Genomic DNA, 23,798 nt, shown 5'->3' with positions numbered 1-23,798 from the left:
GACTGTGTGATGGCAGAATCAGTATCAGAACCTAATTTTTTACCAAATTATTGGTCTGATCTGTCAGTTGGCAAAAATTTGAGCCTTTTTTAAGTTTCTTATCCATCTATAGTTTGTTTTTGTTTTTTAAGTGAAGATTTTATTTTTAAGTAATCTCTACACCCAGCATGGGGCTTAAATTCATAACCCCGAGATCAAGAGTCACGTGCTCCACCAACGAGCCAGCCGGGTGTCCCCATCTATAGTATTTTGACTGATGGAAAAGTAAAGTGAAAATCAAATCACAAGCAACTTGAAAACGTGACTTATTGTAACATTTTGACAGTGACTCCCGAATATATCCATCCCTCGCTTGGCGCCAACGTGAGGGCAGCTGGTGATTCATTTGGCTCATCACGCTTCCTTATGGGCTTCATTCGTGTCAGTGTTCAAAATTTGTTTTTATTTCTGTTGTCAGAATATTAAAATCACTAGGTTCATTGTGGGTTTTTTTGTTTTGCCTTGTTTTTAGGGTTCTAATTTGAGGTTCATAAAGCACCGTAACAGGATCAGCTAGTTAAACCCAAGTTGTTGGCTGGGGTTAATAGCTTGAATGTGTGACCACAAAATACGTGTTTCTGGGGCATCTGTAGACCTCTCACACATCCCGTTTGTGCTTGTGTTACTGCTTAAAGATGTCATTTTGACACCACGGTGTCCTGCTTTTCAGTGGTAAAACTTGATGGACACAATTCTAACCGGTTCTTGCTTGTTTCTGCAGGGTGAAATCAGAGCTACTGCTTTCAACGAGCAAGTGGACAAGTTTTTTCCCCTTATTGACATGAACAAGGTATGGTGGTGTCGCGTTGAGAACTGAAACAGTTGAGTGGCATGGGGGACTCTCGTCCTTCGGAGAACTGCCTAGTGGTAAGGAATTTGTGGTTTAATCTGATAGACTACCCACGTTCCACAGCTTGCCTCTGTTGCAGGTCTATTACATCTCTAAAGGCACCCTGAAGATTGCTAACAAACAGTTCACAGCTGTTAAAAATGACTATGAGATGACTTTCAATAATGAGACTTCCGTCGTGCCCTGTGAAGATGGTCATCATTTACCAACAGTTCAGTTTGATTTCACAGCGATTGGTGACCTGGAGAATAAGTCTAAAGATTCTCTGATAGGTAAGTCTGCAAATGAGAGCAAAGAGAGTTGGGATTATTAGTTTTTGTTTGCAACATGTAAGGGAAATGTAAGACTTAAGTGCTCGCCATTCAACCTTGGATCATGCTGTAATGGAGCTTTGACCGTTTTTTGCTAACACATTGTGCCTGTATTTTAGACATAATTGGGATCTGCAAGAGCTATGAAGATGCCACCAAAATCACAGTGAAATCTAACAACAGAGAAGTTTCGAAGAGAGACATCTATTTGATGGACATGTCAGGGAAAGTGGTGACCGCTACTCTGTGGGGAGAAGATGTAAGCATTTGTACTGAGCAGTCAGAGCATGTGCAGAAGGCAGAGATGTAAAGAGCTGGGTGGCTGTCTTGTCTTAAGAGTTGTGGGTTATGCTAAGAGAAATTAGAGGAAGACAAATATCATATGATTTCACTCATAGGAGGATTTTAAGAGACAAAACAGATGAACATAAGGGAAGGGAAACAAAAATAATATAAAAACAGGGAGGGGGACAAAAACAGAAGAGACTCTTAAATATGGAAAACAGAGGGTTACTGGAGGGGTTGTGGGAGGGGGGATGGGCTAAATGGGGAAGGGGCACTAAGGAATCTACTCCTGAAATCATTGTTGCACCATATGCTAACTAATTTGGATGTAAATTAAAAAAAATAAAGTTAAAAAAAAAAAAAAGAGTTGTGGGGCCTTGGCCATGTAGGCCCTTCCTAATGAAGGATTGAGCTGTCTAGGGAATATTTGAAATTCTTTATTTGATTTACTTTTGTGAGGTATGCTATGATTTAAGTTTTATACAGAGAGGTGATCTTTCTTCTAACCCTAGATTAGTTTTAATGTATCTTTGAACAGATTCCTGTGAGTGAGGTTAACTTGGATAGATTCCATGTACTATTTTATTGCATTTATTCTACTATTGACTGTGTTCCTTGTTTTCTATAAAAATGTTCTGTGTGTTCTTCCTGACAGTGACACCTGTTCACTGTATTTGATTGGTGTTTTTGTTGTTACCCAGGCTGATAGATTTGATGGTTCTAGACAACCTGTGATGGCTATCAAAGGAGCCAGAGTTTCTGATTTTGGTGGACGGAGCCTTTCTGTACTGTCTTCAAGCACGGTCATTGTGAATCCTGACATCCCGGAGGCCTATAAGCTTCGTGGATGGTAGGTATTTTGGGGCTAAACCAAGGGGTCATTTGAGCCTGGCCTTTGAGAAGCAGTGGCTCTTTTGGTTCTTATGATCAGTATGTGAGCTGTCTGCAGAACAGAGGGCTGTGTTACCGAATGGAGCAGTTCCTATATTTCTCGGAGGCGTTATGCCTTCTGAGAGGATGGCTTTAAAGCCCTTAAACTGACAAGCCTGTAATCCCATGACAAACCCAGAGATTCCGGAGGAGGCAGTTAGCATGGACATGCCACATGCTGACCTTTATCCTGCCAAAGTAGGGTGGGGCCAGGCTGTTCCAGCCGGGACCCGAGGGACTGTAAGCTAGAGCCAGCTTTCTTTCCTAGGTTTAAAGCTGTGGGCTTCTGTGGTGTGGGCAAAGAGTATACTTCCCTGTTCTGTCCAGTTGTTGGTGCTGAGCACATCTTCCGGTGTGTTCACTGGACTCTGATAAAGTGCAATGGAAACAGTGGGCTCTTGTTGGCACTGCATTGTCTCATCCAGGCACTTGGATGAGAGCCTGTTAAGATCGCACTATATCTGGCGTTTTAGGGTGTTAAAACTCTGCCTTTAAAGAGCACTTCAAACTGAAACATAGTGTGCAAGAATTGATGTGGTTAGGGAAAAACACTTTAGCTTGAGCTTAAATAATTTGTGTAGCTGTAGTCCCAGGGGATTGTATCGGTTTCCACCTATGTCTTAGGGTTTTAGTGATTAAAGAATTCGCTCCTGTGACATACTTCTCACTTTTATTTTGAGTGTAATGTGAACCAGTAGTAGCACTAGTGTTTGAGTAGTTTCATGAAACATCTACTAGAGTGTTCGTGACACTTAAGCCAGCCTCCTGAGTATGGTCCACACGTATCTATATTTAACTATTCTGGTAGCTGGCATTGCATTATAAGGCAGGTCCTGCTCATAGTCTGACCAGAAATCACCACAGCTGTGGTCTGTCCTTCTCGCTTGATTTTCTTTCAGGCTCTAGAGCTTGACCCCAGGTTAATGGCATGCCCACATTAAGGTCTTCATATTTTACTTGTCAGTAACAGTGATCCTGGTCAACATAAAAAGACATGGCTGTCTCCAGAATAAAATAACCTGCCGTTGATCAAAGAGAAGTTCACTGCACACACCCCACCTAGGCATGGGTTGGAGATGTTTGATCTTGGTTGTAACAATGTGGAGGGGTTTTTTGTTGTTTTCTTTTTTTTTTTTCCAATGTGGAATTTTTTTATTGTAAGAAGGGCTGCTTCAGTCTTTGCTCTGTTGATTCCTGATGAGCTATCTTTGGTGGCAAATGTCTCCTTGGAGTTTTTGAAACCGTAAACTGGTGTAGATAGTGGTGAAACGGATTTATGGACCTTGCTGTGCTTCTGTGACGGATTTAGCCGCTTCCCTGACAGAATGTGAAGGCAATTGTCTGCAGCTTAGGGCAGCACCCATTCTGTGACATGGTCCCTTTTTAAGGAGGCTGCTCTCTCTGTGGTTATCTTTCACTTATCCTCCTTTTAGATGACATTGGCATGTTTTTAATCTCAGACTGACTCCTCCCTCCCCCAAGTATGTTTCTGAGCTGTTTTCCTTCATGTCAGCTGATATGTGTTCAGGAAATATAATCAGTTTTAATCATAATGCAACACAAATTAATGTTAATTTTAATATTGGCATAGGTAGAACCTCACTAAGATAAATCTACGAGAAAATAGATAATATCTTAAATTACTTCGGGTTACGTAATCTTTAGATTCTCTATCAGGCTTATAAGGTCTTTTACCATGAAATTTTTTTTTTGCCACAAAAAACGTGACAGTTAATATGCTGACTGTCACTTTCTATACTGATACAGTTCAGTGATGATAAAAATGTGGCTACTTGCTGAGAATGAGCATCAGTAGCCTAAAGAACTGTGTATACCAGATGCTAATTTAAGAAAAGGTTCTGTGATATTCTGGCACTGTCTTTCTTGACCACTGGGGGGCATCAGAGCAATTGAGATGAAAAGAGGTCATTCACTTCCTGCAGTTGGCTTAAGATACAAGGAGGAACATAATCATTTCAGCCCATGTGACCACGACCTATGAATGTAGGACAGGTGGGGGGGCTAGTGAATAGCCTCTGATGTCTAGAAACAAGTAGCATATTCAATAAGTATAATAAAGTACCTGTTGTTCTTTGTTTATTTTTCAGGTTTGACTCTGAAGGACAAGCCTTAGATGGTGTTTCCATCTCTGATCTAAAGAGTGGAGGAACAGGAGGTAGCAACACCAACTGGAAAACTCTATATGAGGTTAAATCAGAGAACCTAGGCCATGGTGACAAGGTACATTCCTAACTTTCTTCACAAAAGCATATAGAGTGTGCAGAAGGATGAGTTTTCCAACCTGATTTCTGGTACCACCTGTCAGACGTTCATTCAGAGCTGTGATTCTTACCTGGAGGTCTGACCAGAGCATGGCATGACAGTTGAGAATCACCAGAGTGAGGGAGTCGTGCTTACTAATAGGCTATGTCATATCCCTCAGATATCCTGTGGCAGAAAAACATTAGAAACTGACTTAGAGAGTTAATTCTTAGAGGGATCCTGATGAAGTGGTAATAACTTCGGGTCTATGTTTGTTTTTGCTGATTGTTCCTGCAAGTTGAAGTGCCCACACACCAAGAAGGTGGGTTTTGAGGTTATAGCTAACACTGAGCATTAGTCAGGCTCAGGGTCAGACATCAGGCAGTTCACACGTGCCCTCACTGGCTGTACAGTATTAAACTCTCACGGGCTGAGATTTTGCCACTGTTCTCTGATGGGAATCGGCTCTGGTATTTGACTTCAGTTGCAGCTTCCTTTCAATGTTTGTATGTAATGACTCTCTTCCTGTCTTGATCTAAACCTGTATTCTGCCAGCAGTTCATTATTTAAGTCATTTATTTCTCCTTTATGCTCCCCAAAAGAGCAATTCCTACTTTTATTGTTTTCATATTATATAATACAGTTTTTATTCCTTTCCCCCTCGTTTCACTATACTCCCTTATCCCTCATTGTCGTCAACAGCATCTGATGATGCTGTCATATGGCATCTTGAGACTTAAACATTAGACAGATAGGTATTGTCTTGTCATAGGAACAGCCACTCTTCAGGTTCTCTTTTCCCAATTTTCTTCTTAGATCTACAGGTAGACTGTGTGTAATAAATCAGGCCTGTGGGCACCTGGCTGGCTCAATCAGAAGAGCAGGTGACTCTTGATCTTGGGTCCTACATTGGGTGTAGAGATTACTTTAAAAAAAAAGAAAGAAAGAAAAAGAAATCAGGGACGCTTGGGTGGCTCGGTCAGTTAAGCATCTGATTCTTGATATCAGCTCAGGTCATGATCTTACGGTTGTGGGATTGAGCCCACGTTGGGCTCTGCTCATAGCACATAACCTGCTTGGGATTCTCTCTCTCTCCTTCCCTCTCTGCCCCTCCCTCTCTCTCTGCCTCTCCCTCCCTCCCTCCCTCCCAGTAAGTAAACATTAAAAAGAAGAAGAGGAAGAAGAAAAGAAAAATCATGCCTGGAGAGTACCCATTTGTACCTAAACTTTATTTTTTTAATTTTTTTTTTTTAATGTTTATTTTTGAGAGAGAGAGAGTGCGAGCAGAGGAGGGACAGAGAGAGAGGGAGACACAGAATATGAAACAGGCTCCGGGGTCTGAGCAGTCAGCACAGAGCCCGACGCGGGGCTCGAACTCACGGACCTGGAGATTTTGATGCAAGCCGAAGTCGGACTGAGCCTAGTCACCCTAGGAATAATCTGCTTTAAAGCTTAGTTTATTACCTTTGTAGGTTTTGCAGTCCGCACAAGTGATTTCAGAAACTATAGCATGAATCGTTCCCTGTAATCACATTGTGATCTTAAGGATTCATATATGTGAACACTTACCACTTATGTGTCAGGGCAAGCTTGGGCTGCCCCTGAGTCCCTCTTGAACGTAGGCCCTGTGTTCCAGGTCTCTCATGTCACTCTTTTCTCCTGAAGGCCGACTATTTTAGCTGTGTGGCGACAGTTGTGTTTCTTCGCAAAGAGAACTGTATGTATCAAGCCTGCCCAGCTCAGGACTGCTTTAAGAAAGTGATTGATCAACAGAATGGATTGTACCGTTGTGAGAAGTGTGATAGTGAATTTCCCAGCTTCAAGTACCGCATGATCCTGTCAGTAAGTAAAATGGGTAGTTGAGACACTAGTGTTTCTCGAGTCCCTACCACGTGCCCGCCCGCCACAGTAGAGACGAGGGCCAAAACAAGATCTCTTGTGGTAGGAAGCCTGCAGACGAGTAAGTGCTAAAGAGCTTCTTATTCTACAAGAACAAAAGTAAGGGGCCTTTCGCTCAACTGAGTAGCAGTCTGTTTTCTCCTACTGAAAGCTTTTTTTCATACCAGAGAGTTGCATTTAGATGCCCAGCTGATTTCAGTTGCTGTGCATGTAGTACAATTACAGCATTGGTGACACTCTCCTGCTAACTGTTATGAAGATAAATTAATTTGAAATGGCATTTCTGGAGAGCAGTAATTATACAGCCAATGCGTGTATTTAGTTATTTTTCTTGTAGATAATCTATTCCTCTTAGCCCTCGGTAGAGCTGACTTCTCGGGAATGTGACTGTGTGCTGATGTGGGAGTGTGGCTTTTTTGCATTGTAAGAATTGTTTCTTTCGGTTTTAAAACCTTTAAAGTGAAAGGTGTGCTTTAAAAAAAATGATAATACTGAATGATAATAAAGGTATAAGAAAAATAGGCATCCTCCTATTTTTCTAGAAGGTGATTTGGCAGTAACATATCAGGAGCCTTAAAAATATTTATGTTTTCTGGCACATTAAACACTTGGAGAGAATTTCTTCCAAGAAATCATCAGAGTTGTTACAGTTGTGTGAAGTTATGTTACTCTGTTATGTTGAAAAGTTCGGTACAACTTAACTTCCTTAATATTATAGTGGTTAATTCCGTTATTTTATCTGTGGAGTGGAATACCACGCAGGCATCAGAATTTGCGATTTATTTGACAGTTTTCCACAGTTAAAGTATTTGAAGATGACATGAATAAATGTTCAGGTTATTAATTGAAAATGGCAAATTTTAAATCATATGTTCGATACAGTCTTGAGGTATGTACACACACAGAAAACAGACTTGAACGGGCAAATACCATATTGTTGATAGAGGTTATTTCTGGTTGATTTCTAGTTTCTTCTGCATTTTCCTTTTTTTTTCCCCCCTGCAGTGAAAACTCTTGTGATAGAAAAAAAATTTTTTTAATCTTTTCAGATAAAAAAAAAAAAAAAAAAAGATTTTACTTGTCCTTTCTATATTCTAATTGCCCCTCAAAATGTTAGTTCAGCAGGAAAGTTCTACATTTAAGCTTTATATTCCTGTAAACCATAAACTCCATCAAACCAGAATGGAGAAGGTTGTCTAGATGGCTGATCAGCCTTTCTGTGAGGCTTGTAGATAGTGGAACCCCAGGTCACTGGTTTCACAAGGTGCAGACCCAGCGTGTTCCCTTCATTGTGCCATTCTCAACCCTGTTGAGGGTGCTCTGCCTCTAGGATGCTGGCACACGGTAAGCAGACTGTAGGTGTGAACTGGGATGAGACACATTCTCTTGTGTATGTGAGTGTTTGTAACTTTTCTTGTCCCCTTACTTTTCCATCATAACTTTGATATTAAAGCTCTATGTATATGCCAAGTGAAAATGTAGACTCATCAAATGACACCTTAAAAAAAAAACTGTGCTTTCTTATTTCTACTAAGACTTTTACTTCAGCAAATGGATTCTTTGTGATCCACTTTCTTCCTTGACTCTCCCCTATTTAATTTTACATCGTGGTCCAATTGGAGACAGTTGATCCAAGCTCCTTTCTTTTGCTAGGTAAGTTTGGCCACTGGGGGAAGGCCCCTGACTCAGGCTTTTAAATAGTCTGGGGTGCTCAGCAGTGACTGAGAATTGCCTTATAGAACTAGTGACTGAAGGATGTACAGCTTGAAATGCAGAGAACCTGCCCTCACTCATTGGAGGCTCATTCAGAACCTTTAGTCCAGAGGCCATTGCGGCTGGAGGGGAAGGAACTAAGTCCAGGGTGCCTGGATTCCATGTCTGAAGGAGAGTTTAGTTGGGTTGTTATCTCCACTGAGATCTGAAATCACATACCCACAGCATATCGTGTTCCTGCTGTGATCCAGACTTACATTTAAAATTCTTTCTTTGATATTTTTCACACTCTTTGGAAAGAATATAGCATATGTGGTAGTAATGGGGTTTTTTTCCCCCTGGGAATTATTTTAATGAATGGAAAAAGTTAATCTTCTAGTCTCCTGAGTGTGTCTTCCTTTTATTATTTCTTTGCTAAATTAATATGTAATGTGTTTTTTAGGCAAATATTGCTGATTTTCAAGAGAATCAGTGGGTCACCTGTTTCCAGGAGTCTGCGGAGGCCATCATTGGACAAACCACTGCTTATATTGGGGAGTTAAAAGAGAAGGTTGGCCCCCTCTTTTATTATTAGTGTAACAGTTGCCAATAACACCCTTTTGCTCTTTAAGTTTTTTAAATTTCTCTTGGGTGTTGTATATAGTTTCTCAGTCTGATGATTATTTGAGACTCATCTAATTCTGTCAAATTTGTCCACTTTGGGTGTACTAACAATGAGGTAATCAGGCAATGTATATAAAAATGTTTTAAGGGTGCCTGGCTGGCTTACGATTGTGAGTTCAAGCCCCATGTTGGGTGTGGAGCCTACTTTAAAAAAAAAAAAAAATTAAAAAATAAGTGCTTTAAAAGCAGCATTTTACAAGTGTAAACCACTTATTTCTCCTGTTACTGTTAGCACACAAAAGTTGGTGTGCCCTCAGTCACTTGACATCTTCTGAAGAAACCTGAAGTACAGATGTGCCCTTTTAACATACACCATCCTGAAAAGTTGAGTCAAATCCTGGTTTAAATTCAGATAGAAGGTACTTGCTACTTTAGGTCTTTAGGTGGAATTTTATGAAGTAACTTACTTTCATAAGGTAACTTTATGTTTTATTTTGATAAATGCTTATTTTCACATATTTGGTTTATTTAATGTAGGGAATAGATTACTAATTACTCTAAATGTAGGAAAGATACTTAGATAAAATGTGTAAAGATGACCAATGAAAGCTGTGTTTTCTGGGCCACACAAATTAGCATCTATCTGTGTATTTTTCTCCGACTTCTTCCAGATTGGTTAGAATACTTGTAAAAACCACTAAGAATAAAGATTTGTCATTTGTTTTGGCACATTTTTCTCTTATTCTTTCCTATCTTCAGTTCTGTCCATTCGTCTCCCCCCTACACACCTCTTTTTTAAATTGTTTGTGAGATCTCTGAAAATAATGCCAACAAGCCCTTTTATAGAAATAACTGGAATTGACTTTAAAATATGATGGTGTCTTTTATCTGTTTTGCCTGGTTCTTTATTTTCATATCAGATTTTAAGGCTTGAGGCAGCTTTTCAGGGTTTTTTATGAGCTTATTACATTTGACTGTTTTTACTGCTGGTGAATGAGGACATACAGAAACTCTTCCCTCAGGAACCATGATATTCTTGGAGTATGCACTCCAGCCTTTCCCTAATCTTAGAAGAATAATGACAGCTGATATAATTTTCTTAAGATTTAACACATTGTTTTATTTATATATCTGAAGGCCCAGAGGACTGCAAATTTATTTTATGCATATTTATATGCATTAAATGCTTTCTGTGATCCCTCTCTGTTTACCAGACTTTTTTTTTTTTTTCTTTAAATAAGTGTAATTAGTGGGCACCTGGCTGGCCCAGTCTGGTGGAGCCTGTGACTCTTGATCTTTGGGGTTGTGAGTTCAAGCCCCACATTGTGTGTAGAGATTGCTTTAAAAAAAAAGGCGGTGGCGGGGGGGGGCAGTGGTGCCTGGGCGGCTCAATTGGTTAAGAGTCCGACTTCAGCTCAGGTCATGATCTCATGGTTCATGAGTTCGAGCCCCACGTTGAGCTCTGTACTGACAGCTCAGAGCATGGAGCCTGCTTCAGATTCTGTGTCCTTCCCTCCCCCCTGCCCCCAACTTATACTCTTGCTCAAAAATAAACATTAAAAAAATATTTTAAAAAAGGGAGGGGCACCTGGGTGGCTCAGCTGGTTATGTGTCTGACCTTTGATTTCAGGTCAGGTTGTGACTCATGAGATCGAGCCCAGCATCAGACTCCATGCTGTTAGCATGGAGCCTGCCTGGGATTCTCTCTCTCCCTTTCTCCACCCACCTCCCTCCCTCCCTCTCCCCCCCCCCCCAAAATAAATAAATAAAAATTTTTTTAAAGGTACAAAAGTTTAAATAGTATTTGACGGGTAAGATAAAGGAGAAAACTGTTTTTCATACTTTCCCTAGTCTTTACCCACCCCACTTCCCTGGCTTCATTTGCTCACAAATCACTGTAAATGTAGAGGTTTAAACCATGTATAACAACTTGAGCTTTTTTCTTACTGTGCACCCCCCATTCTTAATTTACGATGAACATGCTGAGCCTCAGATGTATTTCATCACAAACTTTTTTTTTTTTTAAGTTTATTTATTTTGAGGGATGGAGGGCAGAGGGAGAGAAAGAATCCCAAGCAGGCTCCACACTCAGAACAGAACCTGAGGCAGGGCTCGAACCCACCAACCCTGAGATTATGACCTGAGCTGAAATCAAGAGTCAGACGCTCAATGAACTGAGCCACCCAGGTGCCCCTATTCCATCACAAACTTTTAAAGTTTAGAAGTGTGATTTTTGGGGGGCGCCTAGGTGGTTCAGTTGGTTAAGTGTCTGACTTCTGCTCAGGTCATGATCTCTCAGTTTGTGGGTTCGAGCCCCGCGTCAGGCTCTGTGCTGACAGCTCAGAGCCTGGAGTCTGCTTCTGATTCTGTGTCTCCCTCTCTCTGCCCCTCCCCAGCTCACATTCTCTCTGTCTCTCTGTCTCTCTCTCTCTCAAAAATAAATAAACATTTAAAAAAAATTCTAAGTGTTTTTTGGGTTTCGTTTTGTTATATTATGTTGAAATGCATAACCTAAAATTTACCATTTTTAAGTATAAGTTCAGTGCATGCATTAAATAGTAACACCATTTCCCCTTCCCCCAGCCCCTGACAACCATTCTTCCTTTTTTTTTTTTTTTTTTAATGTTTGTTTATTTTTGAGGATCTGACAGAGGATCTGAAGTGGGCTCTGTGCTGACAGCAGAGAGCCTGATGTGGGGCTCAAACTCATGAGCCGTGAGATCATGACCTGAGCTGAAGTCAGACACTTAACAGACTCAGCCACCCAGGCGTCCCCCCATTCCCTACCGGCAGCCATTCTACTTTCTGTCTCTATTAATTTGACTACTGTAGGTAGAGTATTTTAATTTTTTTAATAAAATTCTACCCAAACAGTTTATGTAATGAAATACCGCCTTTAGAGTAGTCATTCCTATTCAAACACCACTGGGGGTACTTTTTTTTTTTTTTTTGAGAGAGATTTTTCTCAAAAGTCTTTTCAAAACTCTTTTTTAAAAACAAAATCCTAAAGATTTTATTTTTAAGTAATCTCTACACCTAATGTGGGGCTTGAACCTACAACCTCAAGATCAGGAGTCACACGCTCTTCCGACTGAGCCAGCCAGGCGCCCCTTCAAAAATCTTAATAGATATTTTCAAATGGTCTGGTAGCTTCGATGCCTAAAGTTTTATATTTGTTTTTGCAGAATGAGCAAGCATTTGAGGAAGTTTTCCAGAATGCCAACTTCCGAACTTTCATATTCAAGATCAGGGTGAAACTAGAGACCTACAATGTAAGTGAGGTCACCTGGGATGCAGGAGGGCTAGCAGTGGGATGCTACTGTTTGTCACCCACAACAACAGTGCAGTGACAGCTGTCACATCATTGCTTGCTGTGTGCCAGACTTAGTACTAAGTGCCCTGCGTTTATCACTCCTCGAGTCTGCCCAGCACTGAGGTACTGTTATTATCTCCATTTTCAGAGGAATAACCTAACTTAGAGAGGTTGAGTGTTTTGTCCAGTGTCTAGCATCTGGGGAGAAAATGCTTATGGTCTTTTCAGTTAAAACCTGGGGTTTTTTGCTTGTGTATTGACAAAGAATGGTAAGGTGTTTAGTGGATTCACACCTTCCATGAGGTTTAAGCTCCAAAGTTAGTGTATGAAACAAAGAACACACATAGTTAAAATTACCTTGAAAATTCCTTTAAGTTGCCTGTAACATCATGTAATTGTATAGTCAATATAACAGCATTTATTGGGCACTTATTATCTGCCAGTTACTGTTCTACACCTTTTACTGTATATATCATCTCACTTGGTCCTGCCAGTAACCTGGATGTATAGGAACTATTGTTATCCCTGTTTTACCACTGAGAAACTGTAGGCTTACAGAGAACAAGTCATTTGCCCAAATCCTGTGCCAGCACGTGGCAGAACTAAGATTCCAGCCCCCAGCTTCAGAGCTTTGTTCTTAACCGTGCTTATAAATCGGACTAGTGATTACTGAGCACACACACTCGAGCGTGTGAGCCCCTGCACTACACCGTGTATCCTTTCTGGGTATCACATCATGCTTCCTCTAAAGACACTGCACAGTCCTGATGAACAAGTGAGGAGGGAGGCTTCTGAAAACATCTCTGCTTATTTTGGGGTTTCCCCATTCTTTTTCACTATTAGACCTTAACCCTGATGGATGTATTCTGCTAACAGATGTGTTCATTTCTATGGGCATTAAATGAGTAGGAAGGCAAATGTCTGATAGAGTGTCTGAGGTGAGATCCAGGGGCCATTTGAAGGGTCATTCAGCCTCTCATGGTATGGACGGGAAGGTGAGGCACAGAGAGGTGGTCTGTTGCAGAGCCGAGATGGGACCCAGGCCAGGTGTCCCTCCTCTGCCTCAGGTGCCTTTGCTTTCACACCGCTTGCAGAACTAACTGTGTAGCTTTAAGCGCATCACTCATCGTCTCGGGGCTCCTGTTTCCACCTTGGCAAAGAAAATAAATCGGCCTTGATAAGCCCGCTTAGGTCCATCCCATTTGGATTCTAGGTTTCTGAGTGCTCGGGAGCATGAGGGAAGGATGAGGGAAGGAGAGGGGCTTCTCCCCACTCTCCCAGCCCCAGAATTCTGGACTTGGCTCTCACTTGTGACTTTTTCTGTATTGGAATTACTGAACACTACTAAATCCAGCATGCCTTTGTGTTTTCTCCTGCCGGGATCATTGAAACCTCTAAAGCAAAGGGGGTTATCACCACTGCTCCATGCCACGGGCTTTCCTTTGTTTACGAACTGCTTTTCTCTTCTCAAAGGATGAGTCTCGAATTAAGGCCACTGTGATGGACGTGAAGCCCGTGGACTACAGAGAATATGGCAAAAGGCTGATCATGAACATCAAGAGAAACGCACTGATGATGTGAGCAGAGCAGTGCTGATTGGGCAGAAGTTTGAAAAAGCAGAGTTGAAATGAAACAGACTCCTGCCCGCAGCCCCCCCCCCCCAACCCCTCTTGTGACAATTCCACATTAGGTCCCCAGTGCATAGAGCCTCTCTGCGGCGGACTAGGCACTTCCTCTCTCAGGCACATCTTGGAACCCATTGGTAGGCAAAGGACAGTGTGCTCAGGTGGCTGAGGTGTAAACTGTGTCCGACCTAGCGGGTCAGCTGGCGGGAGGTGTAGTGCCAGTCCCTCTGTCTTTAGGCTTTTGTCAGTGATATTAAGATTTCATTATCTTCAAGCAGGAATTATGTCAGAAGTAATTGACCCTAAATCTGCAGACAGTGAAATAAATTATGTAGTTCGGGTTTCCGCCTCTCCAGTGGTGACACCTTCACAACTTGGGTTCCTTCTCCGGAGGGAGAGCCAAAAAGGGGCTGTGCGGAACCTGTATTTTAGTGTGTCTTTCTAGAATTCAAAGGCTTTCCTTTCTAGAGATGCCACAGAGTTGTTAATGCTTGGAATGGCAATAGGGTAGAATTATTAATCAAAGAGATGTCTTTTATATCTGAAGAATATCCTTCCTTCAGGGTTTAATAGACTGAGTCAGATGGGTCTGATATTAATCAAAATTGTCTCTTCTGAGGAAGGCTGATAAGCATTGACTTGCTGTCCCCCAGGGACATCCAGGCAACTACAAAGCATTGCTTTAGTTTTTACTCCAATTAATGTTGCATTTTGGTTGGTGAACGTATACTTTTTCTACCTGTACATATTTTTTGCATTTGTAGGTTTCATTTCTTGATTAAAGCTATGTTAAATAGAAGGGATTTTGAAGGAAGAAGCTCTTTGTTTCCCCTGCTTTGTTTTAATAAACAGAAGCTTCTCTGTGTGTGAATCCTACTTTCTTTGAATGCAAAGGTTCTTGTAACTGGAAAGCAATTAATTAGCCTTCATAATAAATGTTCACTTGGGGGAGATGTTAACTCATTACAGACTCACAGATTAGTCCAAAGCGTAGAGATCATTCTTCCTAATGTTTGCAACCCTAAGATGCATCTTTAAAAGAGTGAAAAAACTAGAAACAAAAAGCCATTGTACCCAGGAATGCCGATGATCTGGCACTTTGGGATTTTATTGATGTTTACACAGCAGTCTAACACCAACCAGGCTTTGAAATGTGTACAGACAGCCAGTAAGAAAACAGTAATTATGCGACTGAGCTTTTCAGTCAGCGAGAGCATGCTTGCTCTGTGTGTTCCTAATCATATTAATTATCTATCCGGTTGCCGCGACCCACCACTTGGCATTTGCTGCACATCCCTCCCCGAGCACCCAGGCAGTGTTGCAGGCAGCCTGCAGCGGGAGGACCTGGTTTTTGATTCGTGCCGGTGAGGCGTATGGCGGCCCTCTGTGGAGGTGGAGAACGAGGCTGTCCTGTCGGTCTCATCTTTACCTGTCCTCTTTTGGGAGGAAGTGGCCAGCTCTAGGCGAGATGACTCCTGTTCCTCAGCACAGACAGAGAGGGCCTTTCTCAGGCCCACTGACTGTTTGGACACATTCTGGTCTCAGAGGACGGTCGTCGGGCTGTACTTCCCTTTTTGGCTGGGGCCTCAACCATTTTTATGGAAGCTCTTTTCTGTCTGACCTTGCTTATAAAGCACGGACTAGAAAATTACAGTCTTCAGCACGATTCTGGATTGACAAATTGTGGGTTGGAGGTGGTCATCTAGCGTTCAGCCCAGTAACCAGTCTCCCATCTACCAGTGCCGGGCGCCCTGCCCGTGAAGAGCGCTGACCTCCCACCTTGCCCTGACTCAACACCATTGTATCAGTTGCCGCTCGCTCCATCTCCGTGACCACGTGATCAAACCAGCAAATCCATGGAGGTGTTCTGGGGAAGGGCAGCCTCCTGGAGGGAGGATGCTTAGCAGATTCTCCTTCTAAAAATCAGATCACCAGTAGAGGAGCATCAGAAATTGGCTCCACGGTTACGCTCTTAAGAGAAGTGGGTCCCTGAGGATTGCCTAAATAGATTCTGGCGCGCGGTTCTTGGAATTCTCTTGGATATGGTTTACCTCGAAAGGCTGTTCATGTTCTATTTCTCTTCGCTCCGAGATCAATGTTTATTTTGCGTACACCATGACATCAGCGTTAAGCAATTAGGGAAAATCTAATCATTTGCCTTCATTTTAAATGGTTCTTGGATTCCCTCCAGTATCACTGTGAGAGACAAAAAAAAATAAATAAAAGGATAATAATCTGATTTCTGTCCATATTTTCAGTGTTTTATGCCTTCCATTAAAGCCTTGCTAATCTCTAGTGTGCTATTCTTTTTTGAACTGCAGGGTCAAAATTTCCCCTTCCCCTGCTTTTTTTTTTTTTTTTTTTTTTCCTGAGTGGCCTGTCTTGGAAAAGTATAAATAATATTGATCGTGGTATTTAATACACTAATGAAACCCGTGGTTATTGACTACATAATTAATATACTGTCTAAAAGTGAAGTTTGGCAGCCCAGTGTATAAAGGTTTATATTGACTTGTGTTTCTTTGGCAATATGCCTTCTAAGGTTTTATTTATAGAAAATGAAACAGGTTGTTGAGTCTCCTTTCCTTTTCACTTGTTAGAAGGCCACTGCTCCCCTAGTCAATTGATTGTTTCCTTATCTCAGAGAGGATTTCTCTCCCCCACCCCACCCCCCACCACCTTTTTATGTGGTTTGTTAGCTCTTAGTCTTATAATCCACTCTTTATTGGTGGAGTTCTGGTTTTTATTAAACACTTTTGGAAATAATCAGCTTTTCTCAAAAAGGTTAGAGTATAGATGTTTTATTTTCATTGAGAAAAACCTCAACTAAGTATATTTGTTATTAAGCTGAGAAGTGTTGTTAATGTCTGTTGAAAAGGAAAGGAATGGGGACTCTTTGGACCATTATCTCTTATGTAAGTAATCTGTGTTTGTTAGAGAAAAATAACTTACAGATAAGAAAAAACAAAATTACCCATAATCCCACAAATCAGCAGTAGCCACTTGTAGAACTGATTTTTCTATGCATATGTGCATAGAAATGTGGTTTTAATTGAAATAGGATTACACTATGCATACTATTCTGTAACGCTTTTCCCCTAGCATGATAGGATGGACATCTTTGCTATTTCAATAAAAATAGATCTGCATAATTTTAACTGGTATTTGGCTATGTGGAAGTATAAATTTATTGAGCCAATTCACTTGCTGGATGCTTATACTTTCCAATTATTTTTAAACTTTATTTTTGTTAAGATATGATTGGCATAGGAGCGCCTGGGTGGCTCAGTCAGTTAAGCGGCCAACTTCGGCTCAGATCATGATCTTGTGGGGTTCATGGATTTGAGACCCGCATCCCTGTGTCGGGCTCTGTGCTGACAGCCCGGAGCCTGGAGCCAGCTTTGGATTCTGCGTCTCCCTCTCTGCCCCTCCCCTGCGTGTGCTCTGCCTCTCTCTAAAATAAATATTTAAAAAAAATTTTTTTAAAGATGACTGGCATATAACATGTGTTCATCTTAGAGTTACATATACTTCCTAATTGCTATCATAAACTTAGCTTTTGATGGGCAGGAACATTTATCCTTTGTGGCACTATGAAAATGTATGCCTTCTTGTGTTAGCTTTCCTGATGGCTTTCTCCGTGTCTTATTCCAATGATAACTCCTCTAACCCTGTGTACCATCAAAGACTGGCAGGTAATTTGAGCAAGCCCTAGAATCCTCTGGAGCAAAAGCAGGTAGATTAATGTAGGGGCAGGAGGGGAAAGGAAGGCTCCGAAGCCATAGGCGGCTCTACCCTCCCTCCATGGGTGGCGGCTGTGAAGAGGCCCCAGATCCTCCAGTGTTCTGCCAGTGTGGCAGAAATGGCCACTTGAGAACACATTTGACTTGCTTTGTCAATCAGTATATATCAATGATTCTTCACCCACAGCTATTGGTTAATGATTTTTAAATCTTTTAATTATATTTGTGACGACGGCTTTGTTGTTAAGGAGAGTATGTAGCACTTGTCTTCATTGATTGCCTTATAAGTGATTTGAAATCAAGACACCTTGTCCCCAGGAACCCTGGTCTGTCTGGAGCAAGGCTTGGGGCTAAGTAGTAATATCACAAGTCAAATTAAAATTCAGTAAGTGGAGGGGTGTCCGGCTGGCTCAGTCGGTAGAGCATGTGACTCTTGATTTCCGGGCAGTGAGTTCAAGCCCCACATCGGGCATAGAGATTACTTAAGGGAATAAAAAATTTTTTTTCAGTAAATGGAGAGATCACTGGAGACTGGAGTCTTCAGGAAGGACTTCACAAAGAATTGGGTGATTTCAGACTCCCAGATCGTAGCCTTCTTCTAGATCAGGGGCTGTCCAATCTACGTGGAGGAGCACGTGTCGCACCTGGCAGTGGTGGTTCTGTGTGACGGCAGATGAAGCGTGTAGACGCCACTAAAGGTAGCTGGCCTCGGAGTTCCTTCTGTGAATAATGTTTGACCCGTGGCGGTGGAAGGGACTAACGTTTTCTATTGCCGGCTCCCTAACTCTTGCATCTGACCTGTCAGAGTTTGTGATTTGCCAGTGAACTCGTGGGTGTACTTGAGACTTTGAACCAACCAACGGGCCGTTTTCACAGCCTTTCAGCTTTGCGAGGCTCTTGATGACTATCCCCTTGCACCCCCCTGCTTCTTAGCTGTTGATAAACCTCAAAAGGTATAATCTTCAAGAAAACAGTTTTCTTTTTTTCCAGCCTTGACTGCAGACCACATGAGAAACTTAATCCCACCTGCCTTGTGAGAAGTATTTATATCCTATTCAAAAGTTATCATGTAAACTTTTAATAATTGTGAGCCATTCTTATAAAACCATACCTGCTCCCTAGTGTATTACCCAGTTGGTAATTGGAAGTTTGTGCTGTCATCAAAAATGACAGCTTCCTCAGATAACATTCTTGGTGCTTGTAAAATGCAGATAACTCAGCCTATATTTATCTTGTGTGGGGGGCAGCTTCCTTTCCATGGTTAGGTAACCTGGGGCTGGTGCCTGGGAGAGCAGGGGAGCTCGCCGCAGGGAGCGAGCTCGTGAATGCCCTGCCCCGAGAGGAGTCAGAACAACCAGGACTTTTCAAAAATAAGCCCCAATTGGACTCTCCTCTTTCCTCTCACAGTTGACACTGCTGTTCATGTCGAAGTTTATTTATATCTTCAGTCAGCCATGGTGCAGAGGTCATTTCTATTGGCCTAAAATTTTAGAGGCTTATATGTTTGCCTGGGAAAGCTGATCTCCCCAGCACTTAGGCTTGAAATGCAAAGCCTGTCTTCTGCAGGAGGCTTGCCGTCTCCATAGCACCCCTTCTCCCACCACCACCATTTCCTTCTCCGCTATTTATTTAAAGTTTGAATAGCTTTAGAAGGTGCATCCCTGTAAATGAGCTCTCCTCCTGTAATGGGTCCTCTCCAGGCAGCAGACCTTCCATAAAGGAGCCACTAATTAAGCAGAAAACGGTTTGTCTTGCTTAGCCACGTTCCATGAATCTAGCAGTCAGTTTAGAAGATGGCAACATCCTTCTTTATAGCTATGATTTTTAAGAATACTCTTCTGTCTCTCCGCCAGTGGTTAGGGTCTGTGTGTGCGTGTGTGTCCCTGCTCCTGTCTTGCTCTCCATTTTTGAGAGGAAGATCCGTTTCTGTGGACCCTCATTTTTATGAAAATCCTTATTAAATAATGTTACTCTTTCAGGATCAAACCCACGCCGAGCCTTCCTGGTTGGAGAGTGGTGCTGTGGGGATGTGCGTCGATTTGCAGTGGAGGCACGCGCAGGCTTTCAGGGAAGATGCCTGTCAGTCAGATGGGTCTCGGGTGGTGAGAGGCCTGCACGGCTCTCCCCTCGGTCCGAGGGGGAATTGAAGGTGTTAGCAGGCTTACCCGGCCGCACCGCTCACGGCCTGGTGTGCATGCCGCACATGCCTCCTAATAGAACCTTCGGCTTCTGGAGCCAAGTCTCATTTTGTGTGTGTGATTAAATTGCGGGTGGCTAGGAAAAGCAGAGCCCTCTTAATTAGAGAGCGACATTCTCGCATAGTAGTTGTGCTCCGTGCGTGGCATAATTGTCACAGCAAATTACCAGTTAGGTTAAATATTGAGCTGGTAGTTCTCAGAGCTTCAATTATTTCCTCCACCCCGCCCTCCCCGCCCCCTCCTACCCTCACCATCACCTGCTATCCTGCACTTCTAACTTGATCTTCTGCCAAGTGGTAGCTTTTAAGTGAGGCTTAGAGAAGATACACTTTACAGCGGGAGCAATAAATCTGGCTTTGAGCAAGTTGTAGGATGCCGAGAACATCTGAATGAGGGGTGCAATTTTTGCTTGGTGTGCGGGGGGTATGCTGGGTCATCTTACAGGTCTTCTGACTCCAGCTATAAAACCACTAGGTGAGTCGGTATGTCCAGCATGGGTGTCTCTAATGTGAAAACCCTACATCTGAGATGCCACAAGAAATGCAAAGGAAATGGAAGAGCTGGTCCATTTTAATTTTAATTAAATTTTAAATTTCTAAATTTTAATCCATGACGGGAAACCCCACAAAATGGAAGCACGCTTTTTATAAACAAGCAAAATCACACAGACCAGACTGAGTACACGGTGTTGGAGAGGAGGAAACGGAATCTGGTAGAGGCAGTCACAAAACTTCTGAGTTGTCATTGTAAAGGTGCCAAGAATGGCCCGGTAGGGAGAAAGCAGAGGGACTCTTCAGGGTGGAGGAATGGCACACGGCACAGGCACGGGAGTAGGAGAACGTGAACCTGGCGTGGGTGATCCCCAGGAAATTAGTTTGGTTCCAGGGGTAGACTTTGGTCGAGAAATAAAAAAGGAGATGGCCGGAACATCAGGAGCGCAGCCTGGACCTCGATTTTCTTTGGAGCTTAATGCTTAAGCCCTTTGGAATGCAGGTCTCAGCGAGGGTCCTTTGTCTTTAATTGCCCTTTGAGTTGCTCCGAGAGCCCGTGTTCTGGCAAGCCAGGTACAAGGGAAGATTGCTCTGGTGCAGCCTGTCTGCTTAGCCAACTAAAGAGCTGAAGAAATCCTGCAGGGGCTGTTATTGGAGTGTTGTGCACTCCATTCCTCACAGGCTTCATGCTGGGCTGCTCATTTTCTCTGGACAAAGATAGACTGGCTCCCTCTCTTGTTGATGGAATGAAAATTCTCTCTTGCGTTATGGCTCATGTGATAACTTTGGTGGCGGTGCTGTGGGGATAATGAAGAGTCTCTTAATGGCTCTAGTTAAACCTGGTAATATCGCTCTATCAACCTTCAGCCGGCTGTGGGAATCTAACCCAGATTCGTATTCATAAACGTCTAAAACATGCCACTGGCATCTTCAGAGTGCTAATAAGGAGCTGGCCAGCTCTCGGCTGTTTCCTGGAGCATATGTGGAAGGCAGTGCTCATTTCCTGACTCTAGAATGGTGCGTCTTCCAGTTCCAGCTCCCCAGCCCAAGGTCAGTCTCCTCGGATAAACTTGGGAAGTCCAAGTCATTTCGGCTACAGCCTCCCCCTTGGCCGTCTCTTGCTGCTGGCATGCTGGTTTAACGCCCCCAGTGGAAGAGCTACTCCTTTTATTCTGGAAAATGGGGAAATGAATTTGCTTCAGGACCTGCCTAGGTCTAACGAGTCCAGTCTGTAAGCAGGCCTTGCTCCGTGTCTGAGGCGTGTGTGCACATGTATGGTGTGCGTGTGCACGTGCGTGTGGCACGTGAGCGTGGGTGCCCTTGGCTACAAAGAAGATGTGCGCAGCAATGGCTGCTGTTCCTTCACGCTGGCCCACTTCAGCCCTGCTCTCAAGAGAGCTGGTGGACGTGGCCCCCTTAAAACCCTTTTCCTAACTGAAAATGTCTCCTAGTCACCCCCAAATGGAGAAGTAGGCAGGTCACTGTCAAGGCAACTTTTTGGTGTACATTAGGCAAGTGGAAGCCACATGCTGAGGCAGAGGCAGGGGAAAAGGGGAGGGACTAGGAGAAAAAAAGGCATAGGTGGGAAAGAGGTTATTGTTAACCCAAATTAAATAACGGGAATGACAATTACGAACGGCAACGAGGGCAATGATTGGGCAGCCGGAACTACAGAAGACCATGACTAATGGCTCTCCTGGGAAACGGGGCTCAACCTCCTCTCCTGGAAGTCCGGGAAGGGGTCTCTCCACCAACCAGGGGCGGAAGGCAGGGCCTGCCACTGCCTGATTTAGCCTGGAAGTTGAAATCGCTGGAGCGGTTTATAGAAACACCGGAGTGAGCTGTGGCGCACAATCAGGACGCAGGATCCAGAGATGATAGCATAAATGTTTCAAATGTGCTCAGGATAATTAGTTTTGAATTACCATGTGCATATTTTAAACATTTAAATGATCATCCAGGTTTTTGAAAACAGTTTCACGCGAATTCACGTCGCTCCCCCTCCCCCCACCCCGGGAAGGCAGCCGGGCGGCCGCGCTCGAGATGGAGCCTGGCGGAGCATAGCTCTGCGGCTTGTGCGCCCAGAGAGGGGCGGCGGGGGCGCGCTAAAGCCTTGGATAAAGGGGGATTAGGCTGCAGCCCCGGGTCCCGGCTCAGCCAGCTTGCCCAGGACTTTCCTTCATCCGCGCCAATGTTGTCTGTGCCAGTTTTTCAAAAACGATTTGTTCAGCCTTTAAGTTTTCCATTGTGCATGAAAAGGCAATTCCATTTGGGGGTGTGTGTGTGTGTGTGTGTGTGTGTGTGTGTGTTTCTTTGGTTTGGGTTTTTTTTTTTTCTTTCTTTCTTTTATTTTATGAAGCTGGACAGTGGGGAGACTTGAAAGATGACTAGCCAGGTAAGAACCACGTGTGGTATTTTAAACGGGTGAACGTGTTCCCCAGTCATTCAGGGCAAACTCCCTTCCCGCAACTTCAGTCTCCCTGATGTTTGGCCCGGAATGTAAACAGCAATTTCTAAAATCCCCAAGTCAGCAGAGGGTGGAAAAGGCAAAGGTTTTCATGCCACAGCCCTGGAGCCTCCCTCCTCCTACAAGTCATTGTTAAAGGGGGCGCCCTCCGGCATCTTACAGAGGCTCCTTCGAGGCTCTTCGGGCTCTGGGAGTTTGAAGCGAACTCTTTAACTTTATGAACCTGAATGTAGAGTAATAGCTTGGAAAAGCTGCCCCGCATCCTTTCTTTCCTGTCAAATGTTGTTTCTCCAGCAGGGGGAGCTGGGAGAATAGAAACTCTGAGCCAGTGCCTAGGACCTTTGAGTGGGAGCTATCTCTGCTGAGATCCTGATTGAATGAAAATTGTTCATTATGCAAACTGTCTGGTTCAACACACAGAGGCAGCCCCCAGGCACAAACCCCAAGTAGTTGCTTTTTCTCTCCCCAGATTAAAACATATGAATTGCTTTGATGTAATCTTATAACAAAGCCTAATAGAAATTTTATTTCTTCTGAAGTTGCCTGTCATTTCTTATTGCCCCCCCTTCTTCTGTCCTATTAATACCCTTACAGTCAGGAATCTGCAGCTGAGTTTAGATTGTGTTTGAGGATGAGAGCAGTGTGCTTTTCTCAGTATGGCCCAGGTTATTTAAATACAGTTACACCGCTTGCAATATGTTTAATCTCTTGGTCCGCCCCACCCACCCCACACACTGCTATTTATCATTTTAATGGAACGCTACAGAATATCACATTATGCAATGTGTTTAAATTGATAAATTGTATTAGAAAAATATTGGATAGGATGTTTTAATGGTAAGTGGGTTTTTGTAGAAATATTTTCTCATTATTAGATCGGCTGCTTGCAGGGTAGAAATTGTAAAGATTTGGGAATAAGCTATATTTATGACCTATTCGGCTAATTAAAATTAAAGCATAATTTTAGCATGAAGTTCCTGCAAGACTTTGCAGAGAGGGTGGAGGAAGAAACTTGCCCAAATCCAGTTACTTTTAAATGTCAGTTGCCATAACAACTTCACATGAGCCA

General features: G+C 43.0%; 1 protein-coding gene across 2 annotated transcripts in view; it reads left to right on the top strand.

The window, feature by feature from the left end:
* Positions 1-14,695, top strand: part of RPA1 (replication protein A1) — a 70,766-nt gene extending 56,071 nt beyond the window's left edge. For both annotated transcript variants that reach the window (XM_015081379.3, XM_053212350.1), the window contains exons 9-17: positions 761-829; positions 969-1,161; positions 1,320-1,459; positions 2,187-2,335; positions 4,524-4,656; positions 6,343-6,519; positions 8,732-8,839; positions 12,078-12,164; positions 13,679-14,695. In XM_015081379.3, the coding sequence (XP_014936865.1) occupies positions 761-829; positions 969-1,161; positions 1,320-1,459; positions 2,187-2,335; positions 4,524-4,656; positions 6,343-6,519; positions 8,732-8,839; positions 12,078-12,164; positions 13,679-13,786 (1,164 nt within the window). In that variant the 3' untranslated portion in view covers positions 13,787-14,695. The remainder of the gene's footprint in view (positions 1-760; positions 830-968; positions 1,162-1,319; positions 1,460-2,186; positions 2,336-4,523; positions 4,657-6,342; positions 6,520-8,731; positions 8,840-12,077; positions 12,165-13,678) is intronic.
* The last annotated feature ends 9,103 nt before the right edge of the window (positions 14,696-23,798 follow it).

Source organism: Acinonyx jubatus, chromosome E1 (genome assembly GCF_027475565.1).
Source record: "Acinonyx jubatus isolate Ajub_Pintada_27869175 chromosome E1, VMU_Ajub_asm_v1.0, whole genome shotgun sequence".
In the NCBI taxonomy this organism is placed as follows: Eukaryota; Metazoa; Chordata; class Mammalia; order Carnivora; family Felidae; genus Acinonyx; species Acinonyx jubatus.
Note: the sequence above shows the minus strand (reverse complement) of the source record. Positions and strands in the feature narration are given on the sequence as shown.